Consider the following 19,490-nt stretch of genomic DNA (forward strand, 5'->3'; position numbering starts at 1 on the left):
ATACCCCAACTTCTCTACGTCCCCTGAAATATAACTTAATTGCAAATGTAATTTCTAAGATTGCTTTACAAAATCTCATATTTCTTTTCTTTTTTTCTTTTTATTGGGGGGCGGGGGGGGGTGTTGGTTAACCTTCATTGCGACAGCACAGTGCGAGAGAGACAGGAAGCGAGACAGGAGATAGACGGGGAAGGATCGGCAAAGGACCCGGGCCGGACTCGAACCCGGGTCGCCGGCGCAGCAACCCTGTGCCCTATACCACCAGGCCATGGCAGGGCTACAAAACATCATATTTCATATGAAGCTGCGTAACATTAATGTTATATTGGGAGCTGGATAAGGCGGCCTCAAGGGTAGACATGGTTCCCCACCCCTGTCCTATAGCCACCAAAATGGCCCTATATGCTTAAAGCCTATCCGCCTCGCTTCCTTTGCCCTCTGCCCACAAAGTCTCACACTGCCCTCTACCCACTTCATGTTTTAATCAAGCTTTACTTGATATCTATTGCACTTGACCTTCTTCGATGGTGAATAATAATAATTCTCTCATCATATTATTGTATGCATATTGCTGATAAACTTTTATGGGCTACGGGTTAATATTGGGTCATTCCACCAAAATCTGTAAATATTACGGTGTTTCTTAGACATCCAAGAGAAAGGACTGAAATCTCCTTTTAAATGAAGTGTTCAGCCATTGTTTTTCTGCAAAGTTATAGTTCTCATAATAGCTGTGACCCTATTCTTTTATGCATGATATGGCCAATGTTGTTCTAGGCCTAAACAACAGTAGGCCTGTTGTATGAATGTATAGGCCCTATATAGGGCATATATAGGGCCTGCTACTACTACCAATATTCATGCATTAATCTGAAGGACTAACATTAGAATGGTGAAAACTATTTGCTGCATTAGGTTAATTGCAGCAACATCAAATCAAATAAAATAATTAAAAAACGACTAAATGTGTTGCAGGTGTCACCTTTTGTGAAACACCACACAGCTTGCCTGATGTATTCTTGTTTAGACTAGACTCTAACGCAGTGCAATCATTACCGAGAACAATAGCCTGTTGATTGGATAAAGGCTGCGACGGCACATGTCTACTGTGCACATTGCACAGTACATAGACTAGTTATTTTCCCCTCTTTCCACCATCACTCCTTCATATTTCTGCAGCAAATAGCATTGTGAAATCCGTTTCGTTACAATTTAAGGCAATGTAAATTAATGCAATGTGATTTTTAATGTATGTTCAAGACAAGTCGCTGGCTTTCATTTACGTGTTTTGCGTAAGCCCAAGTGCATCGTCGTTTGCTCACTGCACGCAACACAGCCTGTTTCATGCGCGAGTAGGGTTTGAGAATAGGACCGTGGGATAACACAGTGCAGCTGCTGTCGCGGTCCATTTAGTGGGTCATGGGGAAGGTAAATAAAGAAAGATTAAAAGAGCTAACTCGTAAAGTCTAGTAAGAAACCATATCGTAAAGACAGGCGTAGTTCTACGACGTTTGACCTCGATTTTCCTGGACTAATCTTTGTTATGCCCAAAATTGTGTATCTTGGCTGCATGCGCTTTACTATTCAAGACGAGTGATTTTCCAGGGAGGAAAGGTCTTATCCTACTACCCCTTGTAAGGTGGTGAGTTCACAAGTCAAATATCATTTTTTGCTAATCTGTCTGACTGGTCGCGAGGTTTAGTTTACATCATAATGAATAGCATGCTTGAATCGGTTGATTTTTACAATAACTGGGGTATTTGGCAGACCTTGTGGCTCCTTAACAAGCTAACATGTTAGCTAGCAGACTTGTCAGTCTATTGACAGACCGACCGTGTAACTTGATCATCGCATTTTGATCAGCCAAGGTAGCTCACTGTTTATGAACGGAGGTGGTCTTTGTACTCAACACGATTCCGTCCTCACACTAGATACTGGGTTAGTTAACTAACGAGATCCTGCTCATTAGCTGGTTGTACATGCCCACCAAGCTGATTTAAGTGGGGTCTAGTCTAGCTGCTAGAACTAGAATGAACAATGCGCATTGCATACATACCTCAGATGGCAACTAGAACCCCAGCTTTCAGTGAAGTTCTGCATGCTTTCAAACAATTCTGCATGGAATTTATTGGTTTGTCATTGTGGTCTGTTCTGTTCTGTGAATGGAAGTATGCATTACGTATTTCACGTCATTCCTTGTGTTTGAGAGTATGCCCGTCGTGATATCTTCGCAAATTATAGATGCAACCAATCCACTACGCACAACAGTCTACACACGCACAGCACAACGCATCACCTAGGGGTGTTTATTGTTGTCATGATATAATCCTCTTTATTCAGCTTATCACTAACACGATGATGTCAGTGGAAAATGCATTTACCTGTCACAGTGCATGCATGATCAAGTCGGTATTAGCAAGGAAAATAGGGACCTAGAACAGAAATAATATAAGGAAGTTCAAGCTGTATAACTTCACAGATTGTCTTGAAAAGGTTGACCTTGGGTTGGATTTATTTGCATTCAGTGGAACATTGAATTTAATTGACAATTGTCAATTTAGGTAAGTTGACCACAATTTATTATTTCAAGAGAAATGGTTGGGATGTAGATAAAGATAGTGTGAGAATTGTCAAGTGAGTGGAATTAAGTCAGCATAACCTTAATTAGCCCTCTTTGATTAGTGCCATTGAAATGGCAATAACTCAACAGCATTACAAAGTTATTACCTTCTTGATTTAGGGCAGTTATGGTGGTGGTGGTGGTGGTGGTAATGATGGTGGTAGTAATAACATGATAACGACTGGGCTTGTAATTGACCAAGCTGCCAACGCACCCCTCCAGCTCACAGAAAGTTATACGTTTCCCCCTCTGTCCCCCCAGACCCTACCACGTGGAGGTGGTTGAACTGTACATATAATAATTTAGCTGCTTTTTAAAAAAAAAGTTTGAATACAAGTGTAGGGTTAAGTTACACCTCTTGACTGTCTCTAGAAGTGACGTGTGTCCTCATTTATATGAGGTCATTCTATGAAGAAAGCTGATTCTGAGACAGTGAATTGTTCTTGAATTTACATGATTTTAAGCGCTTTCATTTGTACTTCACTTCTATTTTGTTATTATAATGCATCGTTTAGACTAGGTTCGTTGGTGATATCTAATTGTAACAAGGTAGTGGAATGTTCTTCCCAAACTCTGATCATGACTGCCGAAGCAGATTGTTACAATATCCTCTGTCATTTTGTTTTTGTCCTGGTGGGGGAAGGAGATAGACAGTCACATTCGATTTTGGACATGTTAAACTGAGCAGATTTGAACAGTTTTAGATTAGATTAGATTAGATTAGATAACTTTATTAGTACCCAATGGTAGATTTGGTTTGCAGATAAGTTATCTCCACTCATCTTAACATTTAGGACACACATATACAAGCATTCCACACTGGACATTTAGTCAATACCAAAAAGGTGTGCATCCTATTGGAGGGACATGGAGTCACATAGGTTCTTGCATACATGTCACTTTGTTTCAAGAATGGTTTTGTTTTCATGATGGTGAAAGGAGGGAGTTCTAATCACACAGCAATAGCAGTCAGGGGCTTGATAACATTATCTTTATTCCACAATGTATTATTTATAGGGCCCTCAAATGTCTGACTGCTCACAAGGCAGCTACAATGTTTAAAAAAAACCGAACTCTTGAAGGCCAAAAACGACTTTGAAAAGAATGTTTTTTTGCGCACAACACTAACCTATTATAAAAAACTAACCTAATATAAAATACACAAGGATATGGCGACTCGAGAGCCAGGTTACAAACCATCATCATCAATGTGAAAAACAAATCAGGGACAGAGAGATGCAGGGATGCAAACTATCTACTAAACTAATGCTTGAGCTGCTCGAGCCCCAGGCCAGACCCTTGACATGATGTGTATGTATGTGTGTGTGTGTACTGTACTTTACTTTACTCTACTTAAAAAAAAAATCTAACCCTTCTTTGCATCTGCACTTGCACCTGTATTTTTCCTGTGCACTTGTATCTGCTAGTGATGTTGGCTATGATTATGTCCTCGTCGCTTTGGTTATAAAGCGTCTGCCTAATGCAAATATGCGTTCAGGTATACGCAGGTATGACACCTTTTTTTTGTCCATGTGTTCCAGGTGTAACTGAGACAGCAGTGGGGCGCCATGGCGATGAGGGAGCTGGTGGAGGCGGAGTGTGGGGGATCCAATCCCCTCATGAAGCTGACGGGTCACATGACCCAGGAAGGAGGACCCTGGAGGCATCGCGCTACCCCTAACGTAAGCTCGACCTGTCCTCTCCATCAGAGATGTCAACCTTGGGCTCAGAAAGTAAAAAGACGTACTACAAATTTGATCCAATAGTGAAGTCACTGTGTTGGAACGGCATTGTAGCAGGGTTTTTACCTCTGGACCAGGTTTTTTCTCCTTTGCTCTCCAGTTTATTATCATGATATTGTCCACTTCAAAAGGCAATTTACATGATACAGGCAGGTACAGTGGGCAGGATATGTTAAGTACAGGTCTGCCTTGTGTCGCTGAGTATCAACCTCGCCAAATATTTCAGTCATTCCTTTTCTGATGGTAATAAGGATGTCACAATCCTGCAGTAAATGGATAAATAAATGAGATCCCTTATGTGTGAAGAGCCCAAGCAGAAGGAATATATACTGTAGGTGTTTTTGTATTCTGAAGCACAGTAGGCCTATCTTCATTCCTAATAACAGTATTTCAAGAGAAAGAGACTGACCAGCAATCAAGTGTGGGTGAATTGTTTCTCCCTCCCTCTGAGCAATTCAAAGTGTCCTTGAACATGACATTGAGATGTTCTGCCACTGCTGATTATTAGTACTTTGATTGCATGAAATAGAGGCACTGAGAGGCTTTTGAACACTCTGCTTAGTATGCTAAAGCCTAACACGACACAAGTGCATTGTATTCACTATTCATGTCATTTCAATTCCTAGATTCCTCCTACGCCTATCGAGATAGCAACGGAAGAGGAGGTCAGTATGGGGTATACATTTGTATATGACTAATGTACCTTATGATCGAAACATACATAAAAGCTAGCAGATGGTGACAGTGTCCTCTCTGCTTCGCCCACGCAGCTGGTGAATGAGTTCCTGCAGGCTCCTCCAAGGCCACCTCACAGCTTCGACATGGGCCAACTCCTGGAGGAGATGCAGCAGATCGACCAGCAGAGCTACAGACAGGCTCCACAGAGAGGTAGGCTGAACTACAGACCGGCATGCAGAGCCACAGACAGGCTCCACAGAGAGGTAGGCTGAACTACAGACAGGCTCCACAGAGGGGTAGGCTGAACTACAGACAGGCATGCAAAGCTACAGAGAGGTAGGCTGAAGTACAGACAGGCTTTACAGAGAGGTAGGCAGAGCAACAGACAGGCATGCAGAGCTACAGACAGGCTCCACAGAGAGGTAGGCTAAGCTACAGACAGACAGGCACGCAAAGCTACAGACAGGCTCCACAGAGAGGTAGGCAGAGCTACAGACAGGCACGCAAAGCTACAGAGAGGTAGGTAGAGCAACAGACAGGCTCCACAGAGAGGTAGATAGAGAGAAAAGCCGTAACGGATAATTTCCCAAGCATCACACAAGATGGTTAATCACAACAAGTTCACAAGAAGTTCACACACATATTTTGTCTCGAAGTGACAGGAGAGAGAATACAATATATTAGTATTGGACCATTGGCTTAGTCATTCTTTCTCTTCATCAATTTACATATTCCTTGTCCATAAAAAGCCTACATACCCCTGTTCAAATGTTAGGTTTTTGTGATGTAAAAAAAAAAGACAGACAAATAATTTCACAAATTTTCCCACTTTAATCTAAACTATTATTCTGTACAATACAATGTTTGCATCACAAACACCAGGCATCTGAACAGGGGTGTGTAGACTAATTATGGGCACTGTATGATAGTAGCAATTGTGGGGAATTATGCAGAATACATTTGCACAAATATGTAGTGATTGGACAACAACTCTGTTATGAACTACACACAACTGTCTGCACAAAATTGTTCCCAACATACAGTAGATAAGGCCTTGATTTTTCTCCCTCTTCCCAAAGCACCGGGGGTAGCAGCGCTGGCACTGTCAGGTGACTGGGCCTCGGAGTTTGTGTCTGGAGCTGACGCTGCCTCTGCACCTGGGCAAGTGGGCCTGGTGGAAGCAGGCGACGCAGACTGGACTAAGGAGTTCATCAGCGACGTGGCAGGTGAGTGACTCTTCCGACTTAAGTAGAGTGTCTTCAGCAAATGTTTCAATTTTATGGTTGTGTGGTAGGTTTACACCACCCATCCTTTCCCTTTTGAGAGCAGTCCCAACATTTAAGCAGTTTAATGCCTTTCAAATCTGAATGTATTCAATCATTTGACTGATACACAATATTTCCAAATTTAAAACCTTGTTAATGTCACTGTTCTCACCTCACATCTCCCTTGTGGTCTGTCAGACCCTGGTCGCTGGGCTCAGGAGTATTTGGAGCAGTCGGAAGAGAAGCTGTGGCTGGGAGACCTTGGCGGAAAGGAGCAAGATAAAGAATGGTGAGGACACGTAGTCTGTCAAGGCACAGGCATCAGTGTGGCATGTTCTACCGTAGCTGCAGTAGAAATGGAGGTTCAGCAGGCCAACTGGCATTTGAATGGCAGTCAGAGATGGTATTGTAACTAGAAAGTCCATGTTGTAGGAGAGTACATACTTGGTATTCTTCACATTTGAAGTGAAAACTGTATAGTAGATCGACCGTCCACTGTCTATGCAGCTAAAGACCTTGGGAGCTTTCATAGCCACGCTCAGCGCACTTCTCAATTCGAGTTTTATTGTATAACTTTGACAATTGCAGACACTGCATACTCTCTGAATGTCAAACGAGTGTATTTGTAGGCCTCTGCACTTCTTTATTTATCTTGAACTTAAAAAAAAAACACTATTGAGTATTAAAAGATGGCCTGTGTGAATGAGAATCTTGAAAAGATGCACTAAATCCATCGCTTGTTATTTAGTTAACTGGGTGCTGAATTCCACATAAAATAGAACAATTGAAGAAGCAAAGGACGGCGCTCTGCTGATTTTTGCTGCCCGAGTGCAATTGCCATGGTAACACTGATGAAGGGCGCCCAGTCCGAGTGTCATCCTTAACTTGAATACAAGGAATGAGATTGTGCATTCATGTGCTCTTCCGAAATAGTTACTATTCAGTTGCGAAGTAGTATTTACTAGCGTGTTGCATTCAGGTGCTTTTTGTTGTTGTTAACAAATTAAAGAGGGCGGAACCGATTAAGACTCAGGCCTGTTTTTTACCTAAAACCATTATAGACTGTGTTGTTCATCAGCTACAGCAGGAAAATTAAAAAATGCTGCATATTTTCTGACACTGACAATTACCATGACACCGTACGTCATCATCTTGTAAACTCCTGTATCAACATTTCTACGAGTTGTCCAGTGGAAAATACCAGAAGGGGTGGCGTTCATGTGTACTTCCCATTTCAACATTTGGTATTTACCATCATTCCGAGTCGATAGCACATGAATGCACAAAGAATTTTGACATTCGCTCTCTGTATTGCTCCTCCAATCAGGACGCAGGAATACCAGCCTGGAGACGAGCTGAAACAAACAGCCAATGAACTTCTTGCCAAAGTTGATGACCCCAAGTTGCAGAATACAGAGGTAAGGGTCATCTGGTGATTGTATGGTCATATTGTATTAGGTGATCCATTCTATAGGTCCATAGTCCATGTTTTATGTGATAATGGTGTTTTTTTACATTTGTTCTCTGGTGGTGTATGTTATGTTTTTTGATGCATCAGTCATCTGTTTGCATTAGCGTAGTTCTTTCACAATATCTTTAGCTGTTCTTTGTCATGTCATTCTTTAGGAACCATTTAACATTGCAGTCGTAGATGTGTGTATTCTACCATATGTTGTATTGAACATTAGCCATTTAACTCTCTTGCAGCTTGAGATGGGCAAACCTGGTTGAGAGAGTCAGAATTCAGCCATACATTCTTTCCACTAAGTGATAACTTCATTAATTGGTGCATCCTCATTCCTGAAGAGCTCAATTAGTCATGAGCATTTGTTTCACACACACACACACACACACACACACACACACACACACACACACACACACACACACACACACAGAGAGAGAGCACACCCAATGAAGACACGGTATGGCAGGACTTTTACTTCCTCAACCTGAGATGTCCACTTCCTGTTGTAGTCCATCGTAGTTCCGTATATACATGCGTCTACTTGAGACACTGTTGAGTGAGTCATTAGCCACACTAGTGTAATGGGTTGTGTGTTCATGTTGTTGTTGTTTGTGTGTTGTTGTTGTGTAGTTCCTGCGGTTCATTAGGCAGATTGGCGAGGGCAGTGTGACTGTGGAGGACAGTGCAGGCAAGCAGAGCACTGATAAAGCACAGGCCCAGGAGGCCGAGCGCTGGGCATCCAGCCTCAACCAGGTAGGAGCCCTTCGCTTCCTCCTCACTCTTAGGGTTTTCAGGCCGACCAGAACGGAGCCGGTGCCGGTGCCCTTAACAATTACATTCGGCACTAAAGTGCTTACCTGCGAACCGCCTGTGCTCATACCAGGCTCTGAACTTTTTTTCTGCATGTGACTGTGTTATCCGGATGAACCTGCTGATGGCCATGTTGTCGTCACGGTTCGCGGAGAAAAACGTTCGCGGAGAGAAAAGTATTTTGTGGTTTGCATTGCGAACCAACTTTCCGGTTCACAAACGCTAATATCTGGGGCGTGAACACGACGGCCGGTTCGCTATTAGGTGCGGGAACGGGCACTGGCACGGTTCTCAGTCGGCCTGAACGTGCCCTCTGTGAGGAACGGTCAAGGGTTCGAGTGCAACTGTATGTAGTCCCACTTCCCCTCGCGCACACCATCTGGGCTCAAGCACATACCGTGTGCTTGCCAATAACTTACTGGGATGCACAGCAAATCCTTTTTGGGATTTGCCGAACTGTTGTTGCATCCATATGACCCACCCCTCTTCCCAGCCCGGAAGCCTTTGACACTTGCTACATTAACAGATTTCTTTTAAAATCTAGTATTCATTCATATTTTTATCCATTATTATACATAAATATTTTATGTATTACATAGTTACATTTCCTCCCATGTAACTGTGACTTCCCATGTAACTGTGACTTTATCCTTTTCCTCCCTGTGAGTGCAACCTGTCATGTCCTCTAACAAACTCTTAAACCTCCCCCTCCACCCACACCCACACCTAAAAAAAACCCAACAACATACCTTTAACCAACCTCCAAAAAAATACCCCACAAATCCCTCTCCATACACTCTCCAGTTCCTGGGTGTCGGGGCACTAACTGTGCCAGTGGAATCGAAAGAGGGAAAAGAGGAATGTGACAAAGCTAAAGCTAACGAGGCAACTCATTGGGCTAAACTCGTCAAGCAGGTACGACAAAGACCCTCCCGTCCCCCCGCTGTAATAAGTGGACATTGGGCCACTACTAGTAGCTTGGCTAAGTTTTGTCAGAGCATAGCAGCTGAGAAGCATTCAGCGCATTTCCTCTGCTTATTAGTCATCGAACCAGACTTTTTTTGTTTTTCTGCCTTTGCGATAACTGCTCAGGTGTGATGGGCAGCGTCCATGTGTATGTTCTCCCCCAGATGACCATAAAACTAGTATCAGTGGTGCCTGAAGTGATGCCTCCACAGCCTTTTCCTGACCACTAGAGTGGAAAATTGCTGTGTGCCGAGGCGAATGCACGAATGTAGTCTTGTCTCTCGTCCCTCTTAGTTTTCCCCTGTCTCACTCATTCCTCGCTCCTGCTCTCTCACGCTCGCTCGCTCGCCCGCTCTCTCTCTACTCCCCCTGGATGTGTCCTCTCCTCTCCTCTGCTTTCCTCAGCCAGCCTGCTTGTTTGTGAGGCTCACACACTGTGAGGCCTTTGGATGTCTGATTGACATTTTGGCTGCTGCGTTTGTGTCATCATCCCCACTCCCCTTCCCCCTCTACCCTCTGCAGGTGTCGGCGGAGTCTGCTGAGTCGTGGGTAGACGAGTTTGCTGTGGCGGGACCAGATTTCCAGCAGGCAAAAGCTGCAGTGGAGGTGAGAGCGCCGTGCGTGAGTCAGACTGTGGGAGTGTTATAAAAACAACTCGGCTGTTTCACTCCAGTCCTTTTCGTGCCTGTTTTCTGTTAGGTCTTTTTTCCCCTAACAGCCGTTAGCTCTGGTCTGGAAATTTACATTGGACAAGAGGTGCTTCATAACTGTTGTATTATTGTGTGGTCTGTACTCTATGATTATTTTTTTTATTTTTTTACCATCAACTGGTTTCGGTATTCGTCCAATTCCAGTCAAACAATTTACATTTAAACTTGCACTTACATTTTAAAGGCTAAAGAGAAAGTATCTCAGAAAAGTCAGCTACACGTAAATAGGCTAGTTTGGCAAAAATAAAATAAAATTCCAAATTCACCTCACCAATCTCATCAATGACCTTATCAACTCGCAGAGTATACTACTTACTACCTGTTTAGCATAAGGATTTGACAAAGTCAAGGGATTACATGTTAAGGATTTGGTTCATTTTTGTCATTTTGCCCTCAATCCTCTGGTGGCGCCTGTGAACTGGATGAATGTAATGCAATCCGTTAGTTCCTAAAGCCACTCACAGGCACTGGGATGCCCTATTTTGAATGATCAGAAAGGGACGAGTACTCCCCTGTGAAATCCCAGGTCTCAGTCTACATTTTATATCATGTCGGTGTCATGACTTTACACTGATTACTTTTTATAATCCTCGTGAGTTCAGCCTTGCATAAGGGAAGGTGCCCTTGTCTCTTCACAGTAGCTGAGAAGGATTCGTGTGTGTGTGCAGTGGCAGCAGCCCAGTCCAACATGATTGTATATTTATAGCCTGCTCTATGGGCAAGTCTCCATCTCTCTACTGTATGTGAAGTAGGGGTGTAAATCACAACCTCCATGACGATACGATTCAATATCGATATCTTATTATTCGATTCAATATATCTATATATTGCGATGCGATTTAGATTATTTTCGATACTTAAGAATGCCCCACGATATGATACAATACGTTTCGATTCGACCTTTTGCCAATTACTTTTCCACTTCTATTATGTTACGGAGCTAGCCTGGGCGAATAGCCGACTGTTGACTCCGTCAATCAGTCTGGCAAAAGCCATGAGGAATCCGTCTCCGTGGACGATGGGAGACGGTCTGATCTTACTCTATCATTTAAATTAATTGAAGTTCCAAACTCAAATTAAAACCCATATTGTACTTTATTAGCATGCCTGTTACGTTATAGCGTCGCAAAAGCATACAAATAACAAAACGAAAGTGTGAATATAGTTACCTTAACCAATCAGTAACGGAGCTCGCGGGTGAGTTCTACGTCACCACTCTCAACTGTTTGCTGATTGGCGAAACACTGAGAGAACCGAGCTCGAGGCTTTTGCCAGACGATGTGCGGAGCCAAAATCTTTGGGTGGAGTTCAGAGGATGGCGTCGCGAGGCTATTACGGAGCTAGGGCAGGGTCAGAAATTTGATTATTTTTGATACTTAAGAATGCCCCACGATATGATACGATTCGACTCAATTGTCAGATTATGTCGCGATATATCGATACATTTTGATTATTATTTACACCCCTAATGTGAAGGTGTATTAGTAGGAGCACTCTGGCTGCGTTGACTCCTCAGGGTCATAAACTGCAACCATAGAGTGCATACATAACACCTTGATGCACCGGATGCTTTTTGTAATATTTTTAAGTACGGTTGTTTATTTCCTGAATTCATCCTGTCCATTCTCAAGTGTTGCCTTTAAATGGGGGTGTTCTTGGCGCTTTGACCGCTGAGGGTTTTGGTTTTGGCTTTTTTTTCCCACGTAGAGCAATGGGTTTTAGGGTTATTCGTCCATATTGACCGCCCAGGGTCTTGTTTTTGCACAGTGCCAGTCTCCATAATAATAAAGCCCATTGGGAAACTCCAACTCCCATTGTCATTGTGACACAGCACTCCACAGCACACAAGTGAACACTGCACACTGCACACAACGAAATTGCATTTATGCCTCACCCGTGCAAGGGGGCAGCCCTCAGCGGCGCCCCATGGGGAGCAGTGCGGTGGGACGGTACCATGCTCAGGGTACCTCAGTCATGGAGGAGGATGGGGGAGAGCACTGGTTGATTACTCCCCCCACCAACCTGGCGGGTCGGGAGTCGAACCGACAACCTCTGGGATGCAAGTCTGACGCCCTAACCGCTCACCCATGACTGCCCTGTCTCCTTGTCTCCTTAGAAGATGTGCATTCAGGGTATCCTGGATGTGTTGTGACAGCTCAGGGTCATGTGCTTTTATACTGAGCGATATTTACTAATGCGATTCTAGCAATGTTGACCTCATTGTCTCAAGGTTTTTTGTGCACAGATAGGTATGCAGAAAGGGTGTACTGGCTGCATTGAACATTGCGTTGAACGTTGAACATTTTTTTTGCACATAGCGGTGTGTGTATCAACGGTGTTCTGACCATGTCATGACCGCTCAGGGTCTTGTGAAGGTGTTAGGAGTACAGTATTTTGGGCTCATTCCTGACCGCTTGTGTGTGTGTGTTTGTGTGTGTCTGTGTTGTTTTTGTTGTTGTTGCGCAGAGTGACGTGGTATTCTGGCCGTGTCATGCCCGCTCAGGGTCTTGTGAAGGTGTTAGGAGTATTGTGGCCTCGTTCCTGACCGCTTGTGTGTGTGTTTGTGTGTGTCTGTGTTGTTTTTGTTTTTGTTGTTGTTGCGCAGTGACGTGGTATTCTGGCCGTGTCATGCCTGCTCAGGGTCTTGTGAAGGTGTTAGGAGTATTGTGGCCTCGTTCCTCACTGCTCAACCTCTTGTGTGTGTGTGCGTGTGTGTTGTTGTTGTTTTTGGCACAGAGCGATGTGGACTTCTGGGAGAAGCTGCAGCAGGAGTGGGAGGAGATGGCCAAGAGGGATGCGGAGAGCCACCCGTGGCTGTCGGACTTTGACCAGCTGCTCAGCACCTCCTACGACAAGGTACTGTACTGCTCAGCACCTCCTACGATAAGGTACCGTACCGTAGATGCTCCTACGACAAGGTACTCTACTGCAGTGTTTCCCAACCTTTTTTGTCTCGCGTACCCCCTAAGCCTCTTAGTTGTGCCACGAGTACCCCCTAATTCATGTTCTATATTGCTTTCTCTGTCCTGATGTGACTGCTCCATACATTTGCTATAATAAAAGCACCTGTAGTGTACCCCCTGTAGTGTGCTCGCCTAGTACCCCTAGTGGTACACGTACCCCTGGTTGGGAAACACTGCTCTACCGTACCCGGAGCAGCTACTCCACCTGCCTACTGTGTGTTTAGAAATAGTAACACACACTCACACTCTCTCACACACACACACACACACACACAACCTGTCCTACGATAAGGTAGTAAGGTACTGTACTGTACCGTAGCAGCTACTCCACCTGCCCTACGGTGTGTTTCGTAGCACACACACACACACACACACACACACACACACACACACACACACACACACACACACACACACACTCACACACACACACACACACACACACACACACACACACACACACACACACACACACACACACACACACACTCTCACTCTCTCTCTCTCTCTCTCTCTCTCTCTCTCTCTCTCTCTCTCGCTCTCTCGCTCTCTCTCTCTCTCTCTCTCTCTCTCTCTCTCTCTCTCTCTCTCTCTCACACACACACACAGCGTCCACACTCTCTCTCACACACACACACACACACACATACACACAGCCTCTCCTGCCTTTGTGTGTGCTTTTTTTTTTAACCTGCGCTGCGCTAGATTTCACCACGCATCCATCCCACATTTTCCTAGGTTTGCTCTGTGTTCATTGTTCTACTGTGAAATCAAATTATATATCTAACATGTTTTTAAATCTGAATTGACTTCAAAAAGAGGACATGGTAGACAGCAGTGCAGCAGCAATATACAATATTGAAGTCCTATAGGAATGCATGTCCTCTTCCTCCTCCCCTTTATCCTCCTCTTCCTCTTCACAGGGGTACCAGTTTGAGGAGGAGAACCCCTACATGTCCCATGACGACCCCCTGGCCGAGGGGGTGAAGCGCATGGAGGCGGGCGACATTCCGGGGGCGGTGCTGCTCTTTGAGAGTGCAGTGCAACGGGAACCAGACAACCAGCTGGTGCGACTCGCATCTATTATATCAAACATACTAACGCACACACACACACACACACACACACACACACACACACACACACACACACACACACCACAAACAAGAGCGGTTAGGGTGAATTGCACAATGCATAGTTGACTCAATGCTTCCCACTCTTTATACAACAACAGCAATGTCTGCTTAATTAACCTTTCGATCTGTTCACACAGCCGTTTACTGCTGCAGTACTGCAGACACATCCATAAGGGTTGGAAATGTTTTTTCTCAATATGCTGTATATCCTAATGTTGTGCTTCCTTTCCTCCAAAGGCTTGGCAATATCTGGGAACCTGTCAAGCAGAAAATGAGCAGGAGTTTGCTGCTATAAGTGCTCTCCGCAGGTAAACATGAGTGTTTTGATGCTGCTTGTATGGGGCTCTCCAAGAGCTGCTTCAACCCATTTAAGCCTGATGCTGTGTACAGTATACGCTGCATTGACCTAGGCACCTGCAGAGACATGGACGCTGCATTCACGCTCTTGAGATTTTTATTAAAAATGTGGGTATGTTAGAGCTGAATAAACATGTTCTAATGCAAGATGAGGGTCTTAACTTTTAAATGCAACTTATTTCATGGTTTTATGTGCTTCGGATGATATTGAGGTTTTTGCATGTGCCTCAGGCTTAACTAGGTTAAAGGTACACTGTGAAAGCTGTTTAGTTGTTTATTTCCAGAATTCATGCTACCCATTCACTAATGTTACCTTTTTCATGAATACTTACCACCACCATCAAATTCTAAGTATTCATTATGACTGGAAAAATTGCAGTTTTCATACGTGAAAAGGGGGATCTTCTCCATGGTCCACCATTTTTTAATTTTCAGAAATAGCCATTTTTAGCTGCAAAAATGAATGTACTTGGGCCATACTGGAAAATAGTAGTTTATTACTTCGTAAACTTTCATTAAAATATCAAATTTGGCAATGGGCAACCCAGTTGCAATGAGCAGCATAGTTGCAGTACCTTTTTTGGCCATGTCCTGCACAGGGTACCTTTAAAAGTAGCTGTCCAATGGATGACTAGAAATGTAAAATGAAACCAGCCAGTAATGTGTATGCTCTGTCTGTGCATGTGTTTTGATATTGGACTATGAGGCTGTTTTTAATCAAGTCTTTTAATAAGCAACGATAAGCATGAAGGAGCTAAAAATGGATACTTCTTAGAGGTCAAGCTCAGACATCTGGAAACTATCTGGTATAAAATAATGTTTCAACTCCATTCTTTGTTTATTAATGAGGACTGACTGCTGATTCACAAGTATAAATGTGTTGGTCTTGAGTTGACTACTGTTAAAGGAGACCAGAGACTTCTTATTTATGAACACAGACATTTGTGTTGCACTGCATATTCACATCCTGCAGAGTATTCCAAGAAGCAGGTTATGTTGACCTCGAGTTAGCAGTAAACCATCTAATAGAAGAGTCTGGAATCTTCATTTTCATTACTAGATGATGCCTTCAGGCTATCTATTAGCATGTTTACCACTTCCCGTAGGTTAACGTAGACAGGTTTATCACTTAGCCATGTTCTTGGAATACCCAGCTGATTGCTGTTATCGAAAAGCTGCACCTCCAACACATACACTATTGCACCATTTCCTAAACTCCCTCATTATTGTGTCTTGCATTTCTGCTTTCTCTGCTCTTCCCATAGGTTGTATACTACTAACTTCCCCTTTCGTCTTTATCTCTCCCAGATGTATAGACCTGAAGAAAGACAACCTGACCGCCCTGATGGCTTTGGCCGTCAGCTTCACCAACGAATCGCTGCACAGGCAGGCCTGTGAGACGCTGCGCGATTGGCTGAGGCATAACCCCAAGTACCGCCCCATCCTGGAGCAGAGCGAGCGGGAGAAGGAGAGGGACGGGAGCAGGGAGAGGGACAAGGAGAGGGAGCGCTTTGGATCCCTTCTGCCTGAGTCAGTAGTTCCTCGCTTTGTGGAGTTGTGTTGTCTGAGTGTTTGCAGCTGTTGGCAGAGTTTTGTAAACTTGAGTCATACTGTATGTGCACTCATGACTGTACTGCTTGCATTGAAACTACATATGTCACATTTTAGAACTCCACTACGCTTCACAAAAACGGCTAAAACACCAATACTAATCTCTGCTACCAGACTGGCATTTCCCTGTTGTATCCTCCTGCACCCCTCTAGTCTCCCAATACTTTGCACACTATACCATCTTATCCTGGCCATGCCATTCAGATGAAGTAAGCACATGTGACCTACTAATGTATTACCATGCATAGATTCTTTATTATTTCATGGACGTGTTTCGGCGTTCTACCTTCCTCAGTGTGCCCATTTTGGTCAGCACTCTCAAAAGAAGAAAAACTTGTTGGGTGAAGCCTGCTCCAACCTTTATGAACCTAATAATGTATTGTACTGATGGTTCTTCTATCTGTCCTCAGGGGTCTGTTCACAGAGGTGCAGTCGTTATTCCTGAGCGCAGCTGCCTCTGACCCCAACCACGTGGACCCTCAGTTGCAGTGTGGCCTGGGGGTCCTGTTTAACCTGAGCGGAGAGTATGACAAGGCAGTGGACTGCTTTACCGCCGCTCTGTCGGTCACCCCACAGGTATGCAAGCAGGCCCGCCGACAGGGGGAGACAAAGGGGTATGTTGTCCCGGGCCCACGGAGAAAGAGGGCCCAGAATTGGGTATTCATTACATTATATGTATTGGGTCGGGGGCCCATTTAGTTCATTTTGTCCCGGGCCTGGCCAAAACAGTCAGCGGCCCTGTATGCAAGTATCTGGGGTTTTGCTAATTTATTCAAGATGATTTGAAGCTCTGAGGGAGGGATTCCATAGTGTAAATAAACAAGCTTTTCAAGTCTTTTAAAATGAGGATTTTTTCCTGCGACACTGATCTAATGCCATCTCATCACATTTTCCTTCACAGGATTACTTGCTGTGGAACAAGCTGGGGGCCACGCTTGCCAACGGCAGCCGGTCGGAGGAGGCTGTCGCCGCCTACAGGAGAGCCCTAGAACTGCAGCCTGGTTTTGTGCGCAGCCGCTACAACCTGGGCATCAGCTGCGTCAACCTCGGAGCTCACAGGTCCGTCAGGAGAGCTGCACTGCACGCTAGCTCACACACATAACCACACACTGTAACGGGTCAACTCAGAGTGTTAGGTTGTTATATTTATAGTGCACTGCAGTCAGTTTTATCTCTAGACGTGCAGTAGTGAATGTCACTGGCTTCTAATGGGGGCCAGTATCTGGAACAATATGCAAGTGTGTTTTGATTATGCTTGTGGATCAAGTTTCAACTTTCAAGTTTCACCGGGGGTTCTTTCCATGATCCTAATTCCTGTCCTCCCTCAGGGAGGTGGTGGGGCACTTCTTGGAGGCAATAATATAATATGTTATAATATATTATAATATAATATAATATAATATAATATACAGATCATTGTGATTATATTGATTTATATGTATACAGGGCTCTAAATTAACTTTTTTCATCACCAGCCAAAATGGCTAGTAGATGTTAATACTACTAACCAAACACACACCTTATGGGTCACAGTGTCTAGTTAGTACGTTTTATTTTCTACCAGCCAAATTGAATTTTTAACAGCATTTGGACCGTTCTCAAGTGTTAATTTCAGAGCCCCGTGTGTATATATCATTCATGATGAGTTAATGAGGTGTCATGGAGGCAGGTTGCTATGGTCGGTGCGTTCGAAGGTGGACAGGTGCTAAGAATACGCAATGAAAGCTGCCTTGTCAGCCTCCAAATAACTCAACAGAGGCTCAAAAACTGAAACACGACGTGCGAATATGTTTATGTGTTCTCTTTGCTCCCTTGTTGCCCTGTGCTGTGTGTGTGGTCCTCATGGAGGCGTTGGGGCACTTCATGGAGGCTATAATATAATATAATATGTACAGATTATTGTGGTTATATTGATCATGTGTATATATGTTGATGTGTACTCTGCTCCATAACGTGTTGCCCTGTGCCATGTGTGGTCCTCAGGGAAGCTGTGGAGCATTTCTTGGAGGCTCTTTCCCTGCAGCGTCAAGCGGCCGTGGAGAGCACCGTTCCCGCGGGCAAGGCCGGTGCCGCCGCCACCATGATGTCCGACAACATCTGGTCCACGCTGCGCATGGCCCTCAGCATGATGGGAGAGAGCTCGCTGTACGCCGCTGCCGACCGCCGAGACCTCGACACGCTACTCGCACACTTCTGCCAGCGGGAGGGCGAACCCGGGCCGCAATGAGGGCGAGAGGGGGAGGGAGGAGGTGGAGGAGGAGGTCAAGGGGGGCAGATTGTGGTAATTGATTGTGAATGTGGAGAGAAGTGTTCGGGGAAGGTGGAGAAGTGAGGAGGGCAAGTGTGGAGGAGGGAACTGATTGGTTGAAGGACACACAATGGCTTGCTGAGAAACTGTGAAGAGTCCAATGAGCTCAATGTAAGCACCGTTAATGGACTGCCCTTTAGGTCCAAAAGTTAACATGGTTGGGAGTGAAACACACAAAAGTGGTACATTAATGGACAATGTCTGAAGCTGGTTGTTGTTACATTACATGCTCTTGTCCAACCACCAGGCCTATCCGTCCCCTTACATTACACAGCATGAGAAAGGACAGTAGGGTTACACACGTCTCTACAGCACAGATGAAACACAGCAGTCTAGGGACAAAAGAAAATAAATGGTGAGAGATGAAAAAGAAGAAATTAAGGGATCAGGTACTAAAATGAGTGTGAGCACACAAGTCATAAGTATGCTTTTCCCCGTGGTTGCTTTCTTCTGAAATAGCTCAAGTTGTAAAATAATTTGCCTAATTGTAAATGCTCATTGCCATATCATGTATTGTGCTATACCTATTGCTTTCAGAAAGTAATTAGTTATGTAATCTGAGCAATAACTGACTGTAAAACAATGACATTGCCCTAAGGAGAGTATCAACATTGAACGCGTTTTCAAGTGTGAAGTCATTTCAACATTAACTGTAAAATTGTCATAAAATATTTGAAATACAAGTTATTATCTAAAACTGTGTATTGGCTGGTTGTATGTCATTGCATTTTTTTCACATGCCTGATTGGCCCGTATTTCAAACAGTTGCAACCCCGCCCTCGTCCAATGTATCAGCGAATGTAGCCAATCCGAAAACGGAAGGCGGGAACTTCAAATTGCTCAGTGATTGGACTAT

The 19,490-nt window shown here is 44.3% G+C and overlaps 1 protein-coding gene across 5 annotated transcripts; it reads left to right on the plus strand.

Moving 5' to 3' along the window:
• The first annotated feature begins 1,365 nt into the window (after window positions 1–1,365).
• On the plus strand, window positions 1,366–19,334 carry pex5 (peroxisomal biogenesis factor 5). 5 transcript variants are annotated; one of them, XM_063198838.1, is made up of 16 exons: window positions 1,366–1,428; window positions 4,162–4,302; window positions 4,989–5,027; window positions 5,133–5,250; window positions 6,120–6,266; window positions 6,504–6,594; window positions 7,633–7,723; window positions 8,404–8,526; window positions 10,072–10,155; window positions 12,996–13,115; window positions 14,146–14,289; window positions 14,596–14,666; window positions 16,024–16,245; window positions 16,737–16,902; window positions 17,228–17,385; window positions 18,310–19,334. In XM_063198838.1, exons 2-16 carry the CDS (start codon window positions 4,189–4,191, stop codon window positions 18,551–18,553), a joined length of 1,932 nt encoding a protein of 643 aa, XP_063054908.1. In that variant the 5' UTR covers window positions 1,366–1,428; window positions 4,162–4,188; the 3' UTR covers window positions 18,554–19,334. The 5 variants fall into 5 exon arrangements, with proteins under 5 accessions (XP_063054908.1, XP_063054905.1, XP_063054906.1 ...); XM_063198835.1 differs by having other exon boundaries at window positions 1,383–1,642; XM_063198836.1 differs by having other exon boundaries at window positions 1,383–1,639.
• The last annotated feature ends 156 nt before the right edge of the window (window positions 19,335–19,490 follow it).

This window comes from Engraulis encrasicolus, chromosome 5 (assembly GCF_034702125.1).
Source record: "Engraulis encrasicolus isolate BLACKSEA-1 chromosome 5, IST_EnEncr_1.0, whole genome shotgun sequence".
NCBI lineage: Eukaryota > Metazoa > Chordata > Actinopteri > Clupeiformes > Engraulidae > Engraulis > Engraulis encrasicolus.

Excerpts from the sequence above, each read along its gene's own strand:
- pex5 (XM_063198838.1), top strand. The coding sequence starts at position 4,189 with ATGGCGATGAGGGAGCTGGTGGAGGCGGAGTGTGGGGGATCCAATCCC. Across the intron at positions 4,303-4,988 it reads GGCATCGCGCTACCCCTAAC|ATTCCTCCTACGCCTATCGA; the intron begins GTAAGCTCGACC and ends TTCAATTCCTAG. Across the intron at positions 7,724-8,403 it reads CCAAGTTGCAGAATACAGAG|TTCCTGCGGTTCATTAGGCA; the intron begins GTAAGGGTCATC and ends GTTGTTGTGTAG.